The sequence below is a fragment of the Bos indicus genome, chromosome 28, assembly GCF_029378745.1.
Source record: "Bos indicus isolate NIAB-ARS_2022 breed Sahiwal x Tharparkar chromosome 28, NIAB-ARS_B.indTharparkar_mat_pri_1.0, whole genome shotgun sequence".
Lineage (NCBI taxonomy): Eukaryota > Metazoa > Chordata > Mammalia > Artiodactyla > Bovidae > Bos > Bos indicus.
The window spans coordinates 42,091,210-42,117,873 of NC_091787.1; the positions used below are offsets into that span (position 1 = coordinate 42,091,210).

Below are 26,664 nucleotides of genomic sequence, written 5' to 3' on the forward strand. Positions count from 1 at the left end.
ATGGGACAAGGGGGGACCTTATCATGGTGGAGGGACAGCCTCTGCCCAGGCTGGTTGCAGGGGTATCCCACACTGTTCTGCACGATGTGCCCTGCCTTCATCCCTGCCCGACACAGCCTGCCCCACCCACCCTCACAGAGGGCCTCCAGCCCCAATGCGGAGCTGGACAGCAGACCTCAGAGGGAAGCCCCGCTCTGCCCCAGGTCCTACTGTGGCCTCCACTGGGCCCCACCTGCTGGCCTTCTTGCAGACACTCGCTCTGGTCTGGTCACATACAGAAAAATGAGCCATGAATAAAGCCCGAATAAACCTTCCTGCCTGGGTTTATTTGGGCTTTATTTATGGGTCAAGCCTGAATAAACCCAGCAACACACAGGAGGGATGAATCCCCAAACCATAGTGCCCAGTGCCGCAGGCCAAACCTCTCACTCATCCTTCGTGAGTCACCGGAGAGAAGTTCTAAAGCAGCAAAATAGCCTGTGGAGGAAGAAATCAGAGAGCAGCTGCCTCCAGGGGATGGGGGCAGGGATTGCCTGGGAGGAGAGCTGAGGCCGCATTCTGGGGACAACTCTGATGTTCTGAACCTTCAGTGCGCATTTTTCAGAACTCATCAAATGATACACTGAAGTCTGCTGCATTTGAAAAAACAAAACAAAACAAAACTCAATGAAAAGTGTTCCACAGGTAAAGATATGCAGAATAAAGGGTTTGTGGGTGTGGTAGTCTGATCAGTATAAGTTATTTTGAAATGCATCAAGAAATAAGACGGATTGATGAAGAGAGAGAGATAAGAAGGAGAGAGGAGTTAGATAAATATGTGACCAGGGATATATGGTTAGATATTAATTGCAAATCCAGTGGAGAGAGGAATGTTCATTGTACATTCATTTCCGTTTTTGCTATGTGTTTGAAATCTTCTGTAATAAAGTGTTGGAATAAAAACAATGAAGTGGATGATTAAAATATAAATATATATATATAATGCTGTAGACACAGCCAAGCGGAAGTTACGGTTCTTACTGAGTGATGAGTGACTATGAGAGACCAAGGGCTGTGAGAAGCCTGGGGGCCCAGCTGACCAGGAAAGGCTGCGGATTGAGGCGCTCTGAGAGTGACGTCTCAAGGGCTGGGTGGGCTGGACTCTGCAAAGCTGGCCAAAGTTTTGCAGGAAACCCAATACCCCCACCCCCAGCCTCTGCAGCAGATGGGCAGACTTAGAGTAGAGGCTAATTGAAAGGCCCAGTTGTCTGGCTTGGGGGCCTCACCTCCAGAAGGTTACAGAAGTAGCCTTCTCTGCCCTTCGGGTCCTATGTAGAGGATGGGCTGGAGCAAAGGCCTAGGGGCAGGGAGGCCAGCAGAAGCCTCTGCCTATTCCTAGAGGCAGCCCAAGGTGCTGAAGCAGCTGCGTGCCTCATGCTCACATCCTCCTGGCTTTCCCTCACTAGGCTCACTGACTTATTCAGAATGACAGCTTCTACTTTATTTGGGGTCCAGGTTCCTGCCTTGAGCTTTCCCTCCCAGTGACAGTCATGCTGTGTGGCAGCTTTTGACAAGATGACAGTAATTGTAAAGGTCAGAGCAGCACCGCTGGGCCTCACTGGCAGAGGGTGTGCAGCAAGCACCTGTCACTCCAGCTAGGCCACCACCAGGCATGAATGACAACAGGCATCCTCCCCTGAGGTCTGCAAGCCCGTGTGTGTCCTGGGGACATGATGAGAGAATGGAAGCTCTCAGGTTGCTTGCAAGCTGGGACGTGCAAGGAAAGGCCCTGCACGTGGGTGGGGTCTCCTTCCATGGCCACACCTCGCACAGGCCACAGGGTCAGAGACAGGAGGGGTCAGAGAGCTTCCGCCCACTGAGGGCTCAGCTGGAGATGCTCTCACCCTGGGTGTTCTTTAACCACTTCCCTCCCCAACCTGAGCTCAGCAGAGAGGTAGGGGAAGAACCAGGGGTCAGTGATGGAAGTCTTAGTACCAGCTCCTGTAGGTGAGGGCCACCAGCTTCTAGATCCCGTGCCAGTTGCCGTGAATTCCACTGCTTCTATGTCCCACTGCAGATCTGATAGAGGGTATTGTTATTTCTACTTCTTGGAGATGAAATTGGAGGTGGTAGATATTCAGCAAGTTGCCTCGGTTTCATGTTCTTGAGCAGCAGAGACCGGATATGAACGCTGCTCTGTCTGACCCCACAGCCTATCGCACCGTAGTCTTGCAGTTCTGAGGACCACAGCCAGGACCAGCTTCCTGGCTATGCATCCAGCTGCATGCAACTGGATGCTGTTACTGGGAGCGTGTGCTTATCCACCCACCTCAGCTCTACAAGTCCCAGCAATGTGGATGCTTGAGCTGGCACACACAGAGCTCAGTTCAGAGAGAGAGCTTCTATCAGCAATGCGACACACAGGATGCTCCCCAGTCTGATGCAGGGACCGTCCCAGGGGAGGGACGGCATCCTCTTCAGGTTTCAGATCTCAGGGAGAGGCGTCCCTGCTGAACCACTGGGGGTAATGATAGCTGTGAGTATTTTTTGGATGCCTTTGTCAGAATCTGTTACTAGTATGACATTGACCATGAACTATGTCCAGTTCTTTTCTTCATCCACTGAAATAATCACGTTTTTCTTCATTTTTCTGATGAGGAAAATCACATTGATATTTTATATATTGAATCGGGTTGGCATTTCAGAGGTGAACCTAATTAGTCTTGATGCATTTGTCCTTTTTTATGTTGTTGGCTTCTGTTTGTTAGTGTTTTGTTAAGGGTTTTTAAAATTAAGTTTTCCTTATTTCTTAGTTAAATTTCAAGTTTTGAGCTAAAAAAATATGTATGCTTATAATCAGCTGTAATCAGTTAGCAATATTTCTGTGTCAGGTAATTTTGTGGCATACATTAAACAGACAGAGCTGTTTGTCAATTACATCTTAATGAAGCTAGAAAGAGAAAGCAAAAGTCGCTTCATCATGTCCGACTCTTTGCGACCCCATGGACTATGCAGTCCATGGAATTCTCCAGGCCAGAATACTGGATGGCGTAGCTGTTCCCTTCTCCAGGGGATCTCCCCAACCCAGGGATTGAACCCAGGAACCCCACATTGCAGGTGGATTCTTTACTAGCTGAGCCACCAAGGAAGCCCAATAGCTGGAAGAAAGAAGTAGTTGTACAAACACACACACACACCACAACCCCCTACACACACACCTCACACACAGTCTCTTATAGGCCCGGTGTAGTCATCTGCCCCGAACTTCTGTGCAATCACCCCGCACACTCAGATTCCACACTCACACATACAACTCACACTACACACACAAACCATATATACTGAAACCATGTGCTCAGAGCACACCCATAAGGCACACTGGACATGCTAAGAACTCACACAAACACACACCACTGTATTTACAATAGCAACTCCAGCTCTTACCTCCCACACAGATATCGGAAGGCTCCACAGAAGTAATTTCAATACAGGACTTAGTTTCGAGCTAAAACAGGAAGATGAGGGACAGGAGCAGGGGATGTGAATGGCAGGAACTTGTGGAGAACCCACCTCTTCCCGCTTCTCAAGTCCAGCCCTCACTCACTGGATCAACAATGTCTTTAAGAGCCTTGAATCCTTGGTTCACTGCAAACACGTGATACGGGCTGTCTGCAATTTCTATTAACTGCAGTGGAGAGGAGAGGGTTGGCACACAGCCAGAGGCTGAAAACACAATAGATCCTATCCCAGGAAATGGACGCTTGCCTGCTGCGATGTTGGATTCCAAGGGCCACTCTCTGGCATCTATCAGCAGCCCCCCCTCAGGAAGTGGAAAGCTCCTCCACCCGCACCTCTGGTGTGCAAGTTTACACAACACTTGCTGTTCACATGCCATGACTAGTTGTCCAAACACTTGGACTGGGGTAAAGGGACATCCACTGGGTGATGTTGGGACAGCTGTCTCTGAATGCTTTCACCAGCTGGGCTCAAAAGTGGCACGTGGTTCCCCGTTCAGAAATACCTGATGCTCCTCAAAGTTTTTTACACCCACGCAGTATACTGTCGCTCCCATTTGCCGAGCCTTGTCAGCCTACGAGAAAAAAAGCGTTGAGTATAATTCGTCAAACAAGTGGAACCCAAAGCTGGTGACGATGGTCTGGACTCACTTCTTTTACAGTTTCCTTTAGTGTCTTTTCCTCCAGAGTTCCATCAGTCAGACAGATAATCATGGAATGAACCTTGTTTTCTGCAGGAAAGATTGGGAGTTGCCTTGTGAGCAAGGCACCTGGAGGGACCTGCCTCAGGCTGCCAGGCCCACAGTGCGGCTCCCACACCTCCTCCTGGGGAGGGGCCACCTTGACCCCAGAACTGCCACCCAGAGCACCCCGAAAGAGAAGGCGCCTTAGCCCAGGACCCACGTGACAGGTGAGGAGCCTGAGCCGGGCTCAGAGTGCTTCCTAGTGACCCTCACTAGGGGCGGGTGGACAGCCTTTATCCTGAATGGCAACTACAGCTACTTCCCTGGCAAGGACAAGCCTCTCAGCTGAGCTCGGGGAGGAGCACCCAGACTGACCGACACAGGCTTGGGCAGCTGCCCCGCCCAGCTCCCTGCCTTCCCAGCAGCCTGCGCTTCCTTCCTGATGAGGCCGCAGCCCTACAGTCTACATGCCGGTGGTTCTGGGCCAAGCACAGCCTTTCCCACTGTTGGAGACACGGTCACAGGACGAGAGTCAACCACAGGGGAGAGGCTGAAGGGGCAGAGCCAGGGCTGTGGGGGACAGAGTGTGGGCAGGCAGGGGCACCAAGGCCTCTGCTCCCCAAACTGAACTCTATTTACTCACTGTCCCTGGAATTTCTCTTTTCTTTTTCATGCAGCTCAACTATAGGTCAAGCACTTGATATCTAGTAAGAACCAGGAATGTAATAGATGATCCCATGTGGTTCTCAGGAACATCCCTGGGGGAGCTTTTCACCCTCACTGCAGGGAGGAGGGACCTGCAGCACAGAGAGGGCAAGGAGCTCGCTCCTAGAGTCAGCGCCAGGAGCTGGCCGAGGAGGGTGTGCACCAGCCCTCGCTGAGGCCCGGGCCTGGCTCTGTTCCCCTGAGCACAGTGACGTCAGCCGGCAGCTTACCTCCTGAGTGAGCTTGTTCAATTTGCTCAATTGCCTGCAACAAATTGAAGGAAAGTTGGGGGAGGTGAGACGTGAGAAAACCCAATAATTCTTTAAGAATGTGACAAAGCAGAATAAATTCTCAGGGCTGTAGGATCTGTACCTTTTTAAATCCTTCCTGCATGTATGTGTCTCCTGTAGGCACTATGTTCTGAAGTCTGATAAGACCATCATGAACTTCATTTCTGAAAAAAGTCAGGAAAGGGGATTGAGGAGGAATGAAGGTTGACTGTTAGAAAATAGACCAGCTGCCGGTGCCATTCTGCTCTGTGGAGCCCGCCTGGACCAGAGAACACAGTGGCCCTGTTGTGACCCCTCTGTCCATGTCTTTACACCGACAGGACTAACCCTAACGCTTCTTTGTCCATCTCCCAGTGAGCATGGAGGATGCTGCTTTTCCGTCCCTTAAGTAGGACCTGGCTTTCGATGTGCTCATCCCTTTCTCAGCAGGCAGACCTCAGGGGACTCAGCAAGTGGTGAGTCCGTGGTGAGAGGGGAGCACCCACGGATGCGCACCTGTGGATCCAGCACCCCCAACATGACTGGAGGTACTGCTGGCACCTAAGGGGTTCCTGGTGAGGGCACATTATCCTCCAATAAGCAAGGCTGAGTTTGGAGAAGTCACTCTGCTGATAACTCTGCCATGCCCCCTCATTCTCTCCCACAGGCCCCCTGTAGTAGATAGACTTGGTCCTTCCAAACCACTTCCCTCACTGGATCGGTGCTAAAGGAAGTAGTCAAGCTGCTCCATTAGAGTCTAGGGCTCCTGGGCTTCACGTGCTCTTGAAGAAATAGATGGAAGAGGCCCGAGGAGTGTCCATGTGGGCTGAAGAGCAGTGACCCCAGGCTGCCACAGGGATCTCTGTTGGCTTCTGTTACAGCAGATATTGGGGGCTGGGACTGGGACACACCAGGGGGTGGGGCTTAGGTTCAAGCTTATCCAGTGTGATGGCTGAGCCCTCACAGCAAGTCTTAGAGAATGTGGTGCCTGAAGGGTGGCTCTTGCCTCAGGCAGAAGGGATTCTGCCATAAGCTGAGAACTGCAAGCCCCTGATCCTGCCCTACCTGACCCAGCATGGGAACTGAGGAGGCCTGTGACCAGGGCCAGTGGAGGCCAAACAAGACCCTGCCCACCCATGCAAAAAAAACAAAAACAAAAAACCCCTACCCTCTTCCTGTCACTTTTGGGAAGATTTGTTTTGTTGACAGCATCTCAAATATGCTGGAACCCTCAGCTCTCCCTAGCTTCCATCCCAGGACTGAGCTTATCCAGACTTCACTCTGGCCTTTTTCTTGGCTGCTCTGCCACCTCATCCTTATTCCCAGCTCCATGCATGGAGAGAATACTAGCCTGCTTATGCCCTCATGAAGTCCACTTCTTACAACTCTACCCCATTTCCCCCTCCCCTCATTCTCACTCCTTTTCTGACACTTTCCCTTGAGGTAGACATTTTCATCTCCATTCTCCAGAAAGGACTGGGAGCCCCTCAGGAGGCTCCCTCACAGCTCCCTTGGTTCAAGTTCTCAACTCTTGGTTAGAGGAGTCAGTGGTCCTCCTCTCCCCCACGGACAGCTCCTCTACCAGAGGCCCCCAGCTCTCTTTCTGCCACCAGCCTGACAGCTCCCCACTCACTCGCTTTCTTCCACCTCACACTCACTCAGAGTCTCTCTCTGTAGGCCACAGGGACACACAAAACCATGCCTTCCCCAGAGCACTGAACAGAAAACCCAGTCCCTGTTTCTTCTGGGAGCCAGGCCTGGGGAGTGCTGTCTCCATGCACTGGCACCCCCACACTCTCTGGGTTTCAGTCATTTGCATCATGAGCATCTTAAGCTCCTGATTACTCATGAGCTCTATATCTTCCATCTCCAAACCTTTGGGCACACCTAGGATGCTGCTGTGTCATGCTTTCTTCTTACACCCAGCCCAGCCTGGTATTCAGAACCATATTCATGGGCTCCCTTGTCTCAGATCCACCAAGGGGTCAATCCACTGAAGCTCTAGCACTTCACGCCCATCCCTGCCGCCTGGTTCTGACTCTGCCTCTCTTCTTCCCCCAGTCGGCCAAGAGCAGAGACTGGCACACAGGACAGGTGCCAACACAGGCCAGTGTTCACAGAGGGCCCGCATCTGCTCCTCCAGGTCCCAGGAGTCCTCACAGTGAGCTAGTTCTAAGAAACAAGAAGAGGGCTGAGAGGACAGAACAGGTGGAGAGCAGGGTTTGGGGAAGTGGAGCTGGTCGAGCAGCACAGGGTTTGCCAGTGCCAGCACAGTCAGGGCTTGGTAGGAACCAGGGAGCTGGGACTGGGGTCAGAGTGAGCACTCAGCGGAGCCCAGGCTGGCCCAGTCTGCACCCAGTGGAAACCCTCAGCTCCTAGGAGTCTCTCTGGCCCTCATTCACCAGGCCTGCCTTGGCAGATTAAAGCAGCACTTACCTGTCTGAAGTAAGCTGCATGACGGTGTGACCCTCTGTGGAGAAGGTGATGAAGGACATCCGCAGGTTAGGGCTGGGGAGGAAGCACGTGCTCGTGAGAAGCTCTATATGACACAGGCTCACAATGAGGCCAGTGTGCAGCCAGGAAGAAGGGGCACGCCAGCTTCTTTTTTCCCCACCCCAGAGCTTCTGCTTTTGGGTTCATTTCCTAAACCTGGAAGTTTCTCTAACTTTAATGAAGGACTGTATGTATCCTAGTGAAGGAAGCCTGTGGAGACATGCTGCCTTCTTGGACGAATGTACCAGGATGGCACCCTGATCCAACCTTATACCCCTCACCCTTCCAAAGTCTCTCTCTCTCTCTTAAACACACACACACACACACACACATGTACACGCACACTGCACACATCAGATACCTATGTGTTCTTTCAGGAGGGCCTCCTAACTGGTTTCTCTTCTTCTATAAAATTCTTTGTACCTTTACTCCTCTTCCCTCCTTTACATCCTTCTCTGCTTTATTCTCACTCATCTCAGAGAAATCATTCTCCTTCTTAGCAGCTATTCATATACATCCCTCCATTTCCTTTCCCTGGACTCTGTCTTTTGGTCCATTGACACTTATCATGTTTAGGTAAGCTGCTATAGTGTGTTCTTAGATAAGCTCCCTACTGCTCCTGGGTCTTGTTTCAACACATTTTACTGACAATATCAGACTTTCCTTTTTGGCACATAACCTTGATCATGTCAGACCCCTGCCCAAGAATCACCTGTAGACCCCTATTTTTTACAGCAGGAAATCCAAGTCCCTTGGCCTGGTATTATGTGTCCTGAAGGCTTTGTTCCAAATCTGTCCTGTGCAGCCTCATCTCCCAACCTTCTTCTGCATTAACCCTACTCTCCAGCTGAACAGACCACTTACTGCACAAGAAGTCTTCTTAATAGTTTCTGTTACTCTCTCTTCCCCATCCTTCAAGACCTAGGTTCAAAATTCCACATCCTCTAGGAAACCATCCTTGACTTTTTCCCTAAGAATTCTTGCTTTTCCCTTTAATTTGCCTCATAAGACTTCTGCCTTTTTCTTTTGGCTCTTGACACCATTTAACCTGGTGTTCAGTTATCATGTTACAGGTTTGCCTGTTTCCTCATCTATAAGGTCCTTCAGGGTAGACTGTGTTCCCTACAATTATGACCTGCCTTCCAAGTACAGGGCAAGAAAACTGCTGAGACCCAATGGAATCTGCTTGACCTGTTATTTTCTGCTTCAGAACATGCCCCTGGGCTCTGTGCTCCTGACTCTAGGGGCTCCCATTCCCACTGGGTCTAAACAGCTGTGTACTCTGCCTGGTGGGGAAACACCCTGTGATTTGGAGAAGCCATACTTTTCAAACTTCTTGACCAAATCCTCCACAAAGGAATAAATGTTCATCCAGTTGTTGTTCACACTGCCTGACCTGAAAATGAAGAAGACTTAAGTTAGAGGGATGAGGTGCATCCATTATGTAGGCAGAATTTCTGCCTCCTCAGTTTCCAGTAGACCCTTTAGCAACTCCTTCCTCCCACTCCATGTGGCTGGAGGCTGCTACACACCCTCAGCAACCTCAGTGGGTCATCCTGGTGGGGAATTCATAAGTTTTGAGTGTGGGAAGGGTGACAAATTGGACCTGTGTGCTTGGGAGTCAGGAACTTTTAAGGGATGAGGAACCTCTGCTAACAAACCAGGATGGATGTGCAGCTATCACATCGGAAGTGATGTAGGATGCACTGATTGGAAAAGCCCCCAGTGATTAAAAAAATTTTTTTTTAACTTTACAATATTGTATTGGTTTTGCCATATATCAACATGAATCTGCCACAGGTATACATGTGTTACCCATCCTGAACCCTACTCCCTCCCCATACCATCCCTCTGGGTCGTCCCAGTGTACCAGCCCCAAGCATCCAGTATTGTGCATCGAACCTGGACTGGCGACTCGTTTCAAATATGATATTATACATGTTTCAATGCCATTCTCCCAAATCATCCCACCCTCTCCCTCTCCCACAGAGTCCAAAAGACTGTTTATATACATCAGTGTCTCTTTTGCTGTCTCGTATACAGGGTTATTGTTACCATCTTTCTAAATTCCATATATATGTGTTAGTATACTGTATTGGTGTTTTTCCTTCTGGCTTACTTCACTCTGTATAATAGGCTCCAGTTTCATCCACCTCATTAGAACTGATTCAAATGTATTCTTTTTAATGGCTGAGTAATACTCCATTGTGTATATGGCCTCCAGTGATTTTGGTGTGACTCTTCTGGTCCCTCAATTTCCCTTGAGCATAAACCATTCCCAGGTGTCTGCTCCTCTCTTGTCCCTTGAAAGTGTGTGTTTGGGTGCGGGTCAGGGCTCTTTGGCACAATATTCCAACAAAAGTCTCTTAGTTGGTCCTGTCTACCATTCCTTCTGCATCCTCTAGGCTGCGACTAAATCTCAACAAATAGTGATGACACCAAGAGTAGATTCTTTTAACATCATCAAGATCATCATTCATTGAGATGTATGTACCAGGCACTTCACGTTACATGTTTTCCAATTCCAGAACAACCGCATGATATCAACGTTATTTTCATTATTCAGATAAGGAAGCTGGGGCTCTCACAAGTCATGGAATTTTCCACAATTTCCATAGCTGGTATGGGACTGAACCCATTTCTAGCCTTAAAACTCATGCTCTACCTATTGCACTGAGCAGATGCGTGTGACATGGCTATGTCCAACAATCACTGTTGTTTGGTCTCTAAGTCATGTCTGACTTATAACCCCATGGACTGTAGCCCACCAGGCCCCTCTGTCTGTGGAATTTCTCAGGCAAGTATACTGGAGTGGGTTGCCATTTCCTTCTCAAGAGGATCTTCCTGACCTAGGGGTCAAACCTAGGTCTCCTGCATTGGTGGGTGGATTCCTTACCACTGAGCCCCAGGAAAGCCCATGTCCAACAATTCAGTTCAGTTCAGTCACTCAGTCATGTCCGACTCTTTGCGACCCCATGAATTGCAGCACGCCAGGCCTCCCTGTCTATCAACAACTCCCGGAGTTCACTCAAACTCACGTCCATCGAGTCCATGATGCCATCCAGCCATCTCATCCTCTGTCATCCCCTTCTCCTCCTGCCTCCAATCCCTCCCAGCATCACAGTCCTTTCCAATGAGTCAACTCTTTGCATGAGGTGGCCAAAGTACTGGAGTTTCAGCTTTAGCATCATTCCTTCCAAAGAAATCCCAAGGCTGATCTCCTTCAGAATGGACTGGTTGGATCTCCTTGCAGTCCAAGGGACTCTCAAGAGTCTTCTCCAACACCACAGTTCAAAAGCATCAACTCTTCGGCGCTCAGCCTTCTTCATAGTCCAACTCTCACATCCATACATGACCACAGGAAAAACCATAGCATTCATAGCAATAGAAAAAAATAGTCCTAAAATTTGTGTGAAGCAACAAAAAGCTCCAAATAACCAAAGCATTCCTGAGAAAGAACAACGAATCTGGAGGCATCATACTTCCTGACTTCAAACTCTACTTCCTGATTTCAAAGCTATAGTGATTAAAACCATATAGTAATAGCATACAAATAGAAACACAGACAAATGGAACAGAATAGAGAACCCAGAATTAACGCCACATATAATTAACAAATATTTGAACAAGGGAGCTAAGAGCACCTATGGGGAAAAGATAATATCTTCAACAAATGGTATTGAAAAAATAAAGCACATGCAGAAAAATGGAAATGAACCTGTATGTTACACGACTTCCCAAAACTAACTTTAAGTCATAAGACCTGATACCATGAAACTCCTAGGAGGAAATATAGAGAGAAATTCTTTAAAATTAATCTTGCCAATAACTTTTGGGGATATGACAACAAAAGCAAAAATCAACATCAAGCATAAAACTTCTACAAAGCAAAAGCAACAACAACAAAAAAATGAAAAGGCAACCAATAGAATGGGACAAAATATTTACAATCACATATTGGATAAAAGGTTAACATCTAAAACATATAAAAGGCATATACAACTCAATTAAAAATACCCAAACAATCTGATTAAAAAGTGGGTAGAGAAATAGATACTTTTTCCAAAGGAGACATCCAAACGGATGGCAAGTACATGAAAAGATGCTCCATGTCACTAATTATCAAAGGAATGCAAATCAAAGACCACAATGAGATCATCTCACACCTGTTAGGATGGCTATCATCAAGAAGGCAAGAGATAACAAGCACTGGTGAGAATGCACAGAAAAGGGAAACTGTTAGAGTGTTGATGGGAATATAAATGGCTTTAGCCACTATGGAAAACAATATGGAGGCTCCCGAGAAAATTTAAAATAGAATTACCACACCAGCCAGCGATCCCACTGCTGGGTGGGGAACTGAATGGGGAATGAAAACAGAGTATTGAAGGCACATACACAATTCCATGTTTATTGCAGCGTTATTCACAATAGTGAAGATAACAGAAACAGCCTAAGTGCCCATGAACAGATGAGCAGATAAAGGACATGTTGTACGTACATGCAGTGGAATGTAATTCAGCCACAGAGAGAAGGCTGTCCTGCCGTTTGTGTCAGTACTGATGGATCCTTTGCTAAGTAAGATACGCCAGACAGAGGAAGACAAATGCTGTATGTTATCATTATATGTGGAATCTAAAATAGCCAAACCCCTCTAAACACGTACAGTGGTGGTTACCAGGGTCCTGGGGAGTAGGCAGTGCTGTTTAAGGGTACAAACTTGCAACTAGTTGACAAATAAATCTCAGGTAGCTAATGCACAGTTTAGTGAACATACAACAATAGTTTATTATAATCATTAAGCTTTCTAAGTGAATAGATCTTAATTATTCCCACCACAAAAAAGAAGTAATAATCATGTGATGTAATAAAGGTGCTGTCTAAATATACTTGATATATGTCAACTATATTTGAAGGAAAACAAGGATTTTTAAAAAGGAAGAAATAAAGAAAATCAGAAAAATTATATGTATATATTGTATATGAAAATATTGATTTGTAACCATTAATGCCCATGTAGCCATAAAGAAAATATCTCTAGTAGGTACTGAACATAGTTTCATGCAAAGGAAGTAAAAAGGGAACCAAAACCTGTTACTTAAAAAAAAAATCAACTAAACACAAAAGAAGGCAGAAATGGAGAAAATTAAGGAGAAAAAAAGCTAAAAGACATACAGAAAACAAATAGTAAATGTCCTTCCCTATCAGTAATTACTTTAAATATACATGGATTAAACTCTCCAATCTAAGCATACAAATTGCCATAATGGATAAAAAAAGATGCAACCATGTTATGACTACAGGAGACTCACTTTTGATGTTAAGACACCAGGAGGTTAAAAAATGAAAGGATGAGAAGAGATACTTCAAGCAAAGATAAATCCAAAGAGAGCTGGGATGACTATTAGACTTTACATAAATAATTGTTATGAAAGACAAAGAAAGACATTATATAATTAAAGGAGAGTTACTTCACTGAGAAGACAAAAAAATTACAAATGGATATGCACCAAATATCAGAGAAGCAAAATTTAAGAAACAAACAGATGTACTGCTAAGTCGCTTCAGTCGTGTCTGACTCTGCGCGACCCCATAAACGGCAGCCCACCAGGCTGCCCTATCCTTGGGATTCTCCAGGCAAGAACACTGGAGTGGGTTTCCATTTCCTTCTCCAATGCATGAAAGTGAAAAGTGAAAGTGAAGTCACTCAGTCGTGTCTGACTCTTCATGACCCCATGGACTGCAGCCTACCAGGCTCCTCCGTCCATGGATTTTCCAGGCAAGAGTACTGGAGTGGGGTGGCGTTGCCTTCTCCAAACAGATGTAAGGGAGATACAAACAGGTCTACAACAACAGTCAGACACTTCAGTACCTCACTGTCAGTAATAGAACGATCAAACAGACTATAAGAAAATAGAGAAATAAGGCAATAAAGGATGTGAACACCATCACAAGCCAATTGTACCTAACAGATATGTATAGAACACTCTTCTCCTAAACAGCAGAATACACATTTTTCTCCAGGATAGACTACAAGACATTTCTTTAAAAGTCTTTTTAAAAATATTTATTCATTTATTTTCTTTTTGGCTGTGCTAGGTCTTCGTTGCTGTGTGAGGGCTTTCTCTAGTTGCAGGAAGTTAAGTCAATTGCATAAAATAATCTGGAGATTCACAAATATGTGGACATTGTTTAAACAATACCTTTTTAATCAGCGAATGGATCACAAGAGAAATTAGAAAATAGGAGACACATGAAAAAAGAACCAAAACAATACAGTGAAAGTAAAGAGGGAAATTTGTAGTTGTTAACAGATTCATTAAAAAGGAAGAAAAATATCAAATCTATAAACTAACTTTATAGCTTATGGAACTAGAAAAAGAAATGAAAATTAACCCAAACTAGCAGAAGGGAGGAAATAAAAAAGATTATAACAGAGATAGAAAAAACATAGACTAGAAAAATAAATACCAGTGAAATAAAAAAATTGGTACATTGAAAAGATCAGCAAAATCTACAAACCTTTATATCCACTGACTTAAATAAAAAGGAGTGACTCAAATGACTGAAATAAGAAAACAAAGTGGGACACCACTACTGATTTTATACAAATAAAAAAGATTGTAAGAGAGCACTGAAATTTGTAAACCAACAAATAACCTAGATGAAATGAGTGAGTTCCAAGAACACACTGGACTACCAAAACTGAATCATGAATAAACAAAAGCTTGATTCAGTAATCAATAATCTCCCAACAGAGAAAAGTCCAGGACCAGATGGTATCCAGGTTAATTCCACTAATCATTTAAAGAAGAATTAACAGTAACCCTTCTCAGAATCTGTTAAAAAATTGAAGATTAAAGAACACTTTCAAGCTTATTTTATGAGGTTTGCATTACCCTGATACCAAAGCTAGACAAACGCTACAAGAAGAACACAGAGTAATATTTCATATGGATATAAGTGCAAAAACCTTCAATTAAAAAATCTAGCAGCATTTGAAAAGGTGGGATTTATTTCTTTAATATAAAGAAGGTTCAACATACAAAAATTGAACAATGTAATTAATAAAATCAGTATATTGGAAAACTGCATAATCATTTCAACTGAGGTAGAAGAATCACTTGATAAAATCTAAAATCCCTTCATAAAAACACTCAAATTGGGCACAGAGAAAAATTCTCTGAAAAACATGATAAAGGCTAATATATGAAAAACCTACAGCTAGCATAACAATGGTGAAAGACCAAAAGCTTTTCCCCAAAGATCAACAGTAGTACAGGATGGCCACGTTCATCACTCCAGTTAACATAAAATTGGAAGTTATGGCCAGAGCAACTAGGCAAGAAAGAGAAATAAAGGCATCCAAATTGGAAAAAAAAAATATAGCATCTCTGTACTTGGGTAATATAATCTTATATGTAAAAAAACCCTGAAGATTTCACAAAAACATTTGATTTAATAAAGCGATTCAGCAAACCTATAGGATATAAAATTGACATATAAAAATCAGTTATATTTCTATATATTAATAATGTATATTGGAATTCTGCATTCAAATGGGTATATCTTTCCTTTTCTCCTTTGCCTTTTACTTCTTTTCTTTTCACAGCTATTTGTAAGGCCTCCTCATACAACCATTTTGCCTTTTTGCAATTATTTCTCTTGGAGATGGTCTTGATCCCCGCCTCCTGTACAATGTCATGAACCTCTCTCCATAGTTCTTCAGGCAGTCTGATCTATTCCCTTGAATATATTTCTCACTTCCACTGTAGAAATGTAAGGGATTTGGTTTTATTTAGGTCATACCTGAATGGTCTAGTGGTTTTCCCCACTTTCTTCAATTTAAGTCTGAATTTGGCAATAAGGAGTTCATGATCTGAGCCACAGTCAGCTCCTGGTCTTGTTTTTACTGACTGTATAGAACTTCTACATCTTTGGCTGCAAAGAATATAATCAATCTGATTTTGGTGTTGACCATCTGATGATGTCCATGTGTAGAGTATTTTATTGTGTTGGTGGAAGAGGGTGTTTGCTATGACCAGTGCGTTCTTTTAGCCAAACTCTATGAGCCTTTGCCCTACATCATTCTGTACTCCAAGGCCAAATTTGCCTGATACTCCAGGTATTTCTTAATTTCCTAATTTTGCATTCCACTACCCTATATTTCCTTTGGTCATGTATGAATGTGAGAGTTGGACTGTGAAGAAGGCTGAGCGCTGAAGAATTGATGCTTTTGAAGTGTGGTGTTGGAGAAGACTCTTGAGAGTCCCTTGGACTGCAAGGAGATCCAACCAGTCCATTCTGAAGGAGATCAGCCTTGGGATTTCTTTGGAAGGAATGATGCTAAAACTGAAATTCCCGTACTTTGGCCACCTCATGCGAAGAGTTGACTCATTGGAAAGGACTGTGATGCTGGGAGGGATTGGGGGCAGGAGGAGAAGGGGACGACGGAGGATGAGATGGCTGGATGGTATCACTGACTTGATGGACGTGAGTCTTGGTGAACTCTGGGAGTTGGTGTTGGAAAGGGAGGCCTGGCGTGCTGCGATTCATGGGGTCACAGAGTCGGACATGACTGAGCAACTGATCTGATCTGATCTGACCCTATAATGGAAAGGACATCTTTTTTGGGTGTTAGTTCTAGAAGGTCTTCTAGGTCATCATAGAACCATTCAACTTCAGCTTCTTCAACATTATTGGTCATGGCATAGACTTGGATTACTGTGATATAATGGTTGGCCTTGGAAACGAACAGAGATCATTCTGTCGTTTTTGAGATTGCATCCAAGTACTGCATTTCGGACTCTCTTGTTGACTGTGATGGCTACTCCATTTCTCCTAAGGGATTCTTGCCCACAGTAATAGATATAATGGTCATCTGAGTTAAATTCACCCATTCCAGCCCATCTTAGTTCACTGATTCCTAGAATGTCGATGTCCACTCTTGCTGTCTCCTGCTTGACCACTTCCATGTGCCTTGATTCATGGACCTGACATTCCAGGCTCCTGTGCAATATTGCTCTTTACAGTACTGGACTTTACTTCTATCACAGTCACATCCACAACTGGGTGTTGTTTTGCTTTGGCTTCGTCTCTTCATTCTTTCTGGAGTTACTTCTCCAGATAGCTGTGAAAAGAGCTCCAAATAGCTGTGAAAAGAAGAGAAGCGAAAGGCAAAGGAGAAAAGGAAAGATATACCCATTTGAATGCAGAGTTCCAAAGAATAGCAAGGAGAGATAAGAAAGCCTTCCTCAGTGATCAATGCAAAGAGACAGAGGAAAACAATAAAATGGGAAAGACTAGAGATCTCTTCTGGAGAAGGAAATGGCAACCCACTCCAGTACTCTTGCCTGGAGAATTCTGTGGACAGAGGAGCCTGGTTGGCTGCTGTCCATGGAGTTGCACAGAGTGGAACACAACTGAAGCGACTTAGCAGCAGCAGCAGCAGAGATCTCTTCAAGAAAATTAGAGATACAAAAGGAACACTTCATGCAAAGATGGGCACAATAAAGGACAGAAATGGTATGGATCTAACAGAAGCATAAGATATTAACAAGAGGTGGCAAGAATACACAGAAGAACTATACAAAAAAGACCTTCATGACCCAGATAACCATGATGGTATGATCATTCACCTAGAGCCAGACATCCTGGAGTGTGAAGTTGAGTGGGCCTTAGGAAGCATCACTACTAACAAAGCTAGTGGAGGTGATGGAATTCCAGTTGAGCTATTTCAAATCCTAAAAATTGATGCTGTGAACATGCTGCACTCAATATGCCAGCAAATTTGGAAAACTCAGCAGTGGCCACAGGGCTGGAAAATGTCAGTTTTCATTCCAATCCCCGAAAAAGGCAAAGCCAAAGAATGCTCAAACTACCACACAATTGCATTCATGTCACAAGCTAGCAAAGCAATGCTTAAAATTCTCCAAGCCAGGCTTCAACAGTACATGAACCGTGAACTTTCAGATGTTCAAGCTGGTTTTAAAAAGGCAGAAGAACCAGAGATCAAATTGCCAAGATTTGTTGAATCATTGAAAAAGCAAGAGAAAAATGCCTTCTGCCTTATTGACTATGCCGAAGCCTTTGACTGTGTGGATCACAACAAACTGTGGAAAATTCTTCAAGAGATGGGAGTACCAAACCATCTGTTCTGCCTCCTGAGAAATCTGTATGCAGGTCAGGAAACAGCAGTTAGAACTGGACATGAAACAACAGACTGGTTCCAAATAGGAAAAGGAGTACATCAAGGCTGTATATTGTCACCCTGTTTATTTAACTTCTGTGCAGAGTACATCATGAGAAACAGTGGGCTGGAGGAAGCACAAGCTGGAATCAAGACTGCTGGGAGAAATATCAATCACCTCAGATATGCAGATGACAGCACCCTTACGGCAGAAAGCGAAGAGGAACTAAAGAGCCTCTTGATGAAAGTGAAAGAGGAGAGCGAAAAAGTTGGCTTAAAGCTCAACATTCAGAAAACAAAGATCATGGCATCTGGTTCCATCACTTCATGGCAAATAGATAAGGAAACAGTGGAAACAGTGACAGACTATTGTTTTTGGACTCCAAAATCACTACAGATGGTGACTTCAGCCATAAAATTAAAAGACCCTTGCTCCTTGGAAGAAAAGTTATGACCAATCTAGACAGCATATTAAAAAGTAGAGACATTACATTGCCAACAAAGGTTTAGGCTTCCCTGGTGGCTCAGAGGTTAAAGTGTCTGCCTGCAATGCGGGAGACCTGGGTTCAGTCCCTGGGTTGGGAAGATTCCCTGGAGAAGGAAATGGCAACCCACTCCAGTATTCTTGCCTGGAGAATCCCAGGGACAGAGGAGCCTGGTGGGCTACAGTCCACAGGGTCGCAAAGAGTCAGATACAACTGAACGACTTAACTTTCAACTTTTCATGGTTTTTCCAGTAGTCATGTATGGATGTGAGAGTTGGATTATAAAGAAAGCTGAGTGCCCGAAGAATTGATGCTTTTGAACTGTGGTGTTGGAGAAGACTCTTGAGAGTCCCTCGGACTGCAAGGAGATCCAACCAGTCCATCCTAAAGGAAATCAGTCCTGAATATTCAGTGGAAGTACTGATGCTGAAGCTGAAACTTTGGCCACCTGATGCGAAGGACTGACTCATTGGAAAAGACCCTGTTGCTGGGAAAGATTGAGGGCAGGAGGAGAAGGGGACGACAGAGGATGGGATGGTTGGATGGCATCACTGACTCAATGGACATGCGTTTGAGCAAGCTCCAGGAGTTGCTAATGGACAGGGAAGCCTGGTGTGCTGCAGTCCATGCGGTTGCAGAGTCGGCCACTACTGAGTGACTGAATAACAATACTAATAATGAACATTCTAAGAAGGAAATTAAGAAAACAGCTCCATTTACATTATCAAACAGAATAAAATCCTTAAGAATTAATTCTGTTTAATAATGTAAAAGCTGTGGTACGTATACACAATGGAGTATTACTCAGCCATTAAAAAGAATACATTTGAATCAGTTCTAATGAGGTGGATGAAACTGGAGCCTATTATGCAGAGTGAAGTAAGCCAGAAGGAAAAACATAAATACAGTATACTAACGCATATATATGGAATTTAGAAAGATGGTAACAATAACCCTGTATACGAGACAGCAAAAGAGACACTGATGTATAGAACAGTCTTATGGACTCTGTGGGAGAGGGAGAGGGTGGGAAGATTTGGGAGAATGACATTGAAACATGTAAAATATCAAGTAAGAAACGAGTTGCCAGTCCAGGTTCGATGCACGATACTGGATGCTTGGGGCTAGTGCACTGGGACGACCCAGAGGGAGGGTATGGGGAGGGAGGAGGGAGGGGGTTCAGGATGGGAAACACATGTATACCTGTGGTGGATTCATTTTGATATTTGGCAAAACTAATACAATTATGTAAAGTTTAAAAATCAAATAAAATTAAAAAAAAAGAATTAATTTAATCAATGAGACAAAGTGAAGTGAAGTGAAGTGCGGGATTCCCTGGTGGGTCAGATGGTAAAGCATCTGCCTGCAGTGCGGGAGACCCGGGTTTGATCCCTGGGTTGGGAAGGTCCCCTGGAGAAGGAAATGGCAATCCACTCCAGTGAAATTCTGTAAATATGTAAGTCATTGGAAAAACATGATAAGGAAAATCATAATTTTTTCTATGGTAAGACAATCAAGCTAAGTCAAAACTAAAACATGCAGTGCATGTCCCCATTTGTGATGGACTGTTCCCAAATACACATTGTGCACTAACCATATCCCCTCAAGATAGAAGGATATAATCAACCTCTGAGGATAATGGTCCCTTTCTTCTGACGCCAGTATTGTAAGTTTTAAGATCAATTTTTTTTCCTCATCCTGGCAGGGGATCATTGACCTAAAAACTTATTCTTTATATGCATACCTGGCTAAAATCTCGGATGAACTTTACATATAATGTTAACCTGTCAGTGTGGTATATGATTCTTTGTCTCAAAAATATATAAAACTGCATCTATAGCTCGTGGTAAGTAGAACAGTTCTCAGAGATTCTGAGACTCTGTCTCTTAGGTTATAATCCTCTGTTTGGTTTAAATAAAATTCTCTACTTTTTCTTCTTTGCCTAATTGTTAATTGACTTTTCATCAGCAAACATTACATATTCATGGATTAATGGCCTTAATATTGTTATATTGGCAATACTAGCTAAGGGTATCTACAAATGCAATGCAGTATCTATCAAAGTCTCAACAGCATTTTTTATTTTTTTTTGGTAGAAATTGAACAATCCACCCCAAAGTTCATATGGGATCTCAGGAAACTCAAACAGCTATAAGCAAAACCTTGAATAAGAACAAAGTTGTAGATTCCCATTTGCTGGTTTCAAAATTTATTACAAAACTACAATAATCAAAGCAGTGTGACTTTGGCATAAGGACAAACATACAGAAAAACGGAATAAACTGGAGAGCCCAGAAATAAACCCTCTTATATCTGTTTAATTGAGTTTTTTTTACAAGGATATCAAGACCATCCAAAGTGAGAAATGACAGTATTTTCAACAAATGATGCTAGGAAAACAGAATGTCTACATGCAAAAGAATGCAGTTAGACTCTTACCTTATACCTACATGGTATATACAAAAGTTAATTCAAAATGGATCAGAGACCTAAAAGTAAAGGCAAAAACTAATAAACTTATAACAAAACATAGGGAAAAAGCTTCATGATATTGGATTTTGTAATGGTTTTTAGATATGACACCAAAAACACAGGCAACAAAAGAAAAAAAGCAGATAAATCAAACTTCAAAAAAAGTAAAAACTTTTGTGCAAAAGATACCGTAAACAATGAAAAGATAACCTACAGAATGAGAGAACAGTTGCAAATCATATATCTGATGAGAAACTGATATCCAGAATGCATAAGAACTCCTACAATTCAACAACCAAAACCAAACAACCCAATTAAAAAATGGGTAATGGACTTAAATATACATTTCTACAAAGAAGATATACAAACGGACATTAAGCACATAAAAAAGATGCTCAGCATCACTAGACACTAAGGGAATGTGACCCAAAATCACAGCAATGGCTATTATCAAAACCAAAACAAAATAAAACAAACAAAACACTTGGAAAGTGATGTCTCAGAGAGAATGTAGAGAAACCGAAACCCTTGTACACTGCTTGTGTGAATACAAAATAGTGCAGCCCCTGTGGGAAATAGTATAGCATAGTGAACATAGTTAAACACAGAACTAAAAGCATACAGTGATTCAGTAACTCCACTCCCAGTGGTATGCCCCAAAGAAGTGAAAACAGGGACTCAAACAGATACATGGACACAAACGTTTGCAGCACTACTCACAATAGCTCCCAAATGGAAACAATCCAAGTGCTTCAGCTCAGTTCAGTTCAGTCGCTCAGTCGTATCTGGCTCTTTGCGACCCCATGAATCGCAGCACGCCAGGCCTCCCTGTCCATCCATCATCAACTCCTAAAGTTCACCCAAACCCATGTCCATTGAGTTGGTGATGCCATCCAACCATCTCATCCTCTGTTGTCCCCTTCTTCTCCTGCCCTCTATCTTTTCCAGCATCAGGGTCTTTTCAAATGAGTCAGCTCTTCACATCAGGTGGCCAAAGTATTGGAGTTTCAGCTTTAGCATCAGTCCTTCCAATGAACACCCAGGACTGATCTCCTTTAGAATGGACTGGTTGGATCCCCTTGCAGTCCAAGGGACTTTCAAGAGTCTTCTCCAACACCACAGTTCAAAAGCATCAATTCTTCTGCGCTCAGCTTTCTTCACAGTCCAACTCTCACATCCATACATGACCACTGGAAAAACCATAGCCTTGACTAGACAGATCCTTTGTTGACAAAGTAATGTCTCTGCTTTTCAATATGCTGTCTAGAGTGCTTATCAACAGCTAGGATAAAGAAAATGTGGTATATACATTAAGTGGAATATTATACAGGCATAAAAAGAATGAAAATTTGATATATGCTACAACATGGATGAACTTTGAAAAGCATTTTGCTAAGTGAAATAAGTCAGACACATAAGGCCAACTAGTGTGATTCCACTTGTATGAGGTCCCTCAATTAGGTTAATTCACAGATACAGAAAATGGGACAGAGGTTACCACAGCTGGGAGAGATGAACGGAGTTGCTGTGTATTAGGTTCAGGTTTCAGCGTCCTCTGCTGACCAGAGCACATAAACCATATATAGCCTTTCCCGAGCACCTTCTAGAACAGCCCCTCCCTCAGCACTTCTCATCCTCCTGTCCTAATTTGCCCTTTGGTGTTTATCCCCATCTAATACCCTATTTCCTCTCTGATTTATTTCTCGCCTCCTAAAATGAAAGCTCTAAGAGGTCAAGGACTTTTCAGGTCTTGTTTGCTGCCTTATCCTCCCTGCCCCAAAACAGTGACTGGGGTACTGAAGTTTTCCAGGAATCATTTCAGTGAGCGGATGAGCAAGGGAAAGAGGGAGTGAATAAGACTGCTCACCAAGGGATGAAAGATCCAGAGAACCTGGGAAGTGTCTGAGGAGGTGTCTGGCCTGCACCCCACTTCCCCACAAAGGGCACATGGGAGAGAGCGAGCCAGGGAGTCAGGGCTGGATCAGGGGCCCCCGCGGTGCAGGAGAGTTCCCAGGGTGTGCGACTCTGCCTTCCCTGGCAGTTTATTTTACGCTCATCCCCCATGACTTCATCTGACACATGCTAGGAAAACCATATAAACTCCCATTCATCCTCATCACAACCTGGTGAGGTAGGTATGAAGATCCCATTGTACAGATGGGGATGCTGAGGCAGAGAGAGGAGGCGACTTGCCCAAGCTGCATGACTGATGAGTGGAATCCGCCTGACTGCAAAGCTGGGGCTGCCTCCTCAGTGGTCATTATTCCCCTCTCCCCAAGAGTATCAGGAAGCAGCCACAGGAGGAAGCCTGTCCTCATACTCTGGGAAAATCTTGTCAAGCTTGTTTTCTGCAGCTAGAATGAATGAGCACAGTTTCCAGGGAGTGGTGTTCTTTCCCTGGGGCTCAAGGAATATGCTGTGCTTTCAGAGAAGCCTGGCCAGGCCTCCATGGCCAAGCTGTACGCCTACTCCTCCCTGATGGCCTAGCACGGAGAAGTGGGTACTAAGGGCCCTTTCTTGGACACCCCCACATCCCCTTCCCATTTGCAAAATCCAGTAGGATTCAGTCCTGGCCAGCCTTAAAGGCAAATGTCATGCCTGATGGTAAAGGGGAGGGTCTGAGAAGCAGCTTCAATACTGGGGTCTGAGTGCGGGTAGAGGGAACTTAAGTTGCTCCCCTGTCCCTCCTGCCTTCCCAGCCTCTTGGGAAGGCCCGTACCCTTCACAGTGAATTATGTAGCTACACCAGCTATGCTCAGAGGGACCTGTGCTGCCTCCAGCATTTAAGCAGCTAAAGGAGGCAAAAGGTGGGGGAGGGGGCAGGTGAGAGGGGTGGAAGTGGGGACAACCTGGTTTAAGCAGCCATTTCTCTGGTGCTTTTTTAGTCCCGCTACTTTATACCTTTCTTGGAAGAGAAGAAAGGGAACATCTTTCCACTGCATAATGCTTTGCAGCAAACTAACTTTGATTGACATTGAGTAAACCATTTAGTACTCTCAACCTGTTTCATAACCTTAAGATAGAGAAATAGAACATCATCCCACAAGCTGTTGGGTGTTTTAGTGCTCAGCACATCTTGGAACCTAATAAGTGCCCAATTATTATTATTTCATGTGACCCACCTGTGTCCAGAGCCCTCCCCCATCCATTGTGGGGCTGTGTGTGCCCACACTGGGCTTGACTGCAGAGAGCAGGGGTGTGGTCAAGGGCACTGCAACAGAATGGCAGCTGAGAGGACCCTTTGGACTCACTGCCACTCTCTGGAAAGACTGACCCAAAGAGGCTGTCATCCCCCTACAATGTCCAACCATCTCCAACTCCAAAGCCCAAAAGGGGAATTACTACCACACTCTGGGCAATCAGACAAGACGTGCCCCAGGGTGTCTTAGCAGTCCTTCCACTGGACTGTGAGGAGGAAACTTCCCTTCCCACCTCTGCTGCCTTTGTGTAGAAGCTGGGGCACATATCCCCTCAATCGTCAGTCTCCATGGACAGTAAGAAGAATCAGAGGAAGTTCAACCTGGGATGCTGGAAGCAGGGCAACACAAGAAGTCTGAGTCATGTCACCCCCACCAGTCTCCAGGCTACTTCACCCAACCTCTGGGAGCTTGCACCACTTTCCGGAAGACTGAATATGTAAACACTTCCCCTGCTTTATATTCCAGGATTGTTTTGAGGATGATAGATGGACAGTAAAAGATTTTAGGGACCATAAAGTGTTTTTCTTGGTACTGGGAGTCATACCATTGTTAATACTAAATGAATAAAATTTATCCTCAGCCCCACAGAGGAGTTGAAAATGGAACCAAGGCAGTCTCTCCAGTCTGAGGATCCACCCTTCGATTTCCTTCCTTGAGGGCCAGAAGGTACTTAATGAGAGGCCCAGGTTTCCCAGGGACACATGCAGACAGACCAAACTGCCCAAAGAGAGCACACAAACTGTAATGTGGGTCTCTAAAGTGCTCAAAGAAAGAAGCAAAACATTTAGAACCAGCAAAGCAAAGAACTGTCTAAGCGCTGACACTATGAGAGTGCCTAACGATGACACAGCAATCTGTCTGGGGCCCAGTAAAATAGAGGTTATTTGGTTAAAAACAAAACAAAAGCACAAACACAGCCCCAAACCCTAAGTGATCTCCCCCATGCTGAGAAGACAGCTCTTAGCAACCACCTGCCCCTGCAGCTGTTTAAGGGGCATGCAGGTCACAGATCCAGGCCAAACTGATAGCAATCCAGAAACCTATGGTGGCATTTTTAATTTCCCAAAGAAAAAGTCCCAGGAAACAAAGGCCTAGGGCATTCCTTCTGATTCAGGACAAGGAGGCCACAGTGGTCTGTTACTTGGGTCTGACCAAGGCTACGCTGCCCTCTCCCCTCAGAGAAGCTGGCATCCATTTAAGCCAAGTCCTGCCCAAGCTGACATCAGAGACAGCACCACCCAATGGCACTGGCAAGGGCAGGAGGGCCACTCACATGTCCAAGATGAAGTAGAGGTCAAATGAGCTGTGGCAGGAATTCCTGTCTTCTCTTGACCGGCTCTTCCGGTGCCAGGTGCCGGGGCCCTGGCGGTGCTGGAAGCTTCCCGAGTTCTGGATGAGGTGGCGATAGAGCTTCCCCCAGTCCAAACTGAGGTGGTGGAGGTCTTTCCAGCCTGGACCACTGTGCTGGAAGCTCCCCAAGCTCAGCGGCGGAGGTGGCAGCACCAGTAGCAGGAAGAGCGTGGGCCCCGGCATGCCAGCCCCCCAGCTCTCCATTTATTTCAGCTGCCTCTGCGGCCTCACTGGGTGCTGGCAACTCAAGGCCACCCCAGATGGCAGCCTGCGCCGCCTCTGTGCGTTCCCAGGGCCTTTGTCCCCTCCAGCCCTTTCACAAAAGTGTCGCGTGAGGCTTGTCTGGTACCTGCCCTGAGGGCGAAGAGGTGAAGATGGCTGGCTTTGGGGGATGGCCCTTCCCCCGCCCCAGGGGGCAGAATTCCCTGTGATGACCCTTATGAGGGACAGGAAGGTTGGCATGGTGACTTTGTGACCTGCAGCTCTGCTCAGCGTCCTGCCTGTGGACAATCCCGGGGGGAGTCAGGGGATCTTTGGAGGGGCGGCAAGATGAGGCCTCCATTTGTCCCTTGTCCCAAATCGTCTCTTGGAGCTATTAAAATGCTAGAGATATCCTGCCTTTTTTATCAACTGAAAGAGGGCACAGCAGAGGTGGCTCAGATAAGGACATCCCCAGCATGATGCCGTCTAGGAACTGGGAGTGGAGGGTGTTACAGTGGTCATTCCTGTGACCCAGTAGATGGAATGATATAGAAGGGAAATAAAGTCCTGCAAGGGTGTCAAAGTCCCTTGTAAATGAGGGACATGCCAGTTATCCATGTTGTATAAAAACCACCACAAGCTGAACGACAAAACAAAAACTATTCTGTTATGCTCACAGTTCTGTGGACCAGAAATCCAGAATGGGCTGAGAGAGGATGGCTTGTCTCTGCTCCATGGAAAAACATGCAAAAACTGTAGTGGGATGGGCTTGGGCTCACAGCCGTTAGTGTGTGACCATTAGTTTGAGATGGTTAGAATGAGACCCTTAGTCAGCTGCCCAGAGGCCTTTACGACAGAGCGTTCAATGAGAAGTGGATCATGGCCCTCTCCTCGGGCCCTCCGGGCCTTCTGGCCTCAGGCCAGTGAGTGAGCTGGGGGCCTGGCAGTAGGCTGGGAGCTGTGTGCTGCAGAGTTCCTGAGACCTCACCAAGGCCGCCCACTGACCACACCCAGGCTCCGCAGCAGCGGCCGCCCCCGCCCCCATCCCACCTCCGCGGCCTCTGGTGGCAGCAGCATCCGTGGGTCGCAGGCCCCATTGGGGTGGCCTTGGGAGCCTGAGGGC

The 26,664-nt window shown here is 45.4% G+C and overlaps 1 protein-coding gene across 1 annotated transcript in view; it reads right to left on the reverse strand.

Annotated features, from left to right (window-relative positions):
• LOC109553950 (anthrax toxin receptor-like) overlaps window positions 1-25,825 on the reverse strand; it is a 45,747-nt gene extending 19,922 nt beyond the window's left edge. Inside the window, exons 1-9 of the mRNA XM_019954282.2 lie at window positions 25,264-25,825; window positions 8,969-9,040; window positions 7,588-7,659; window positions 5,255-5,336; window positions 5,113-5,146; window positions 4,146-4,225; window positions 4,001-4,069; window positions 3,584-3,664; window positions 3,424-3,484 (exon numbers count right to left, since the gene is read on the reverse strand). Coding sequence (XP_019809841.2) covers window positions 3,424-3,484; window positions 3,584-3,664; window positions 4,001-4,069; window positions 4,146-4,225; window positions 5,113-5,146; window positions 5,255-5,336; window positions 7,588-7,659; window positions 8,969-9,040; window positions 25,264-25,544 — 832 coding nt within the window. The 5' untranslated portion in view covers window positions 25,545-25,825. The remainder of the gene's footprint in view (window positions 1-3,423; window positions 3,485-3,583; window positions 3,665-4,000; window positions 4,070-4,145; window positions 4,226-5,112; window positions 5,147-5,254; window positions 5,337-7,587; window positions 7,660-8,968; window positions 9,041-25,263) is intronic.
• Between the last annotated feature and the right edge of the window lie 839 nt (window positions 25,826-26,664).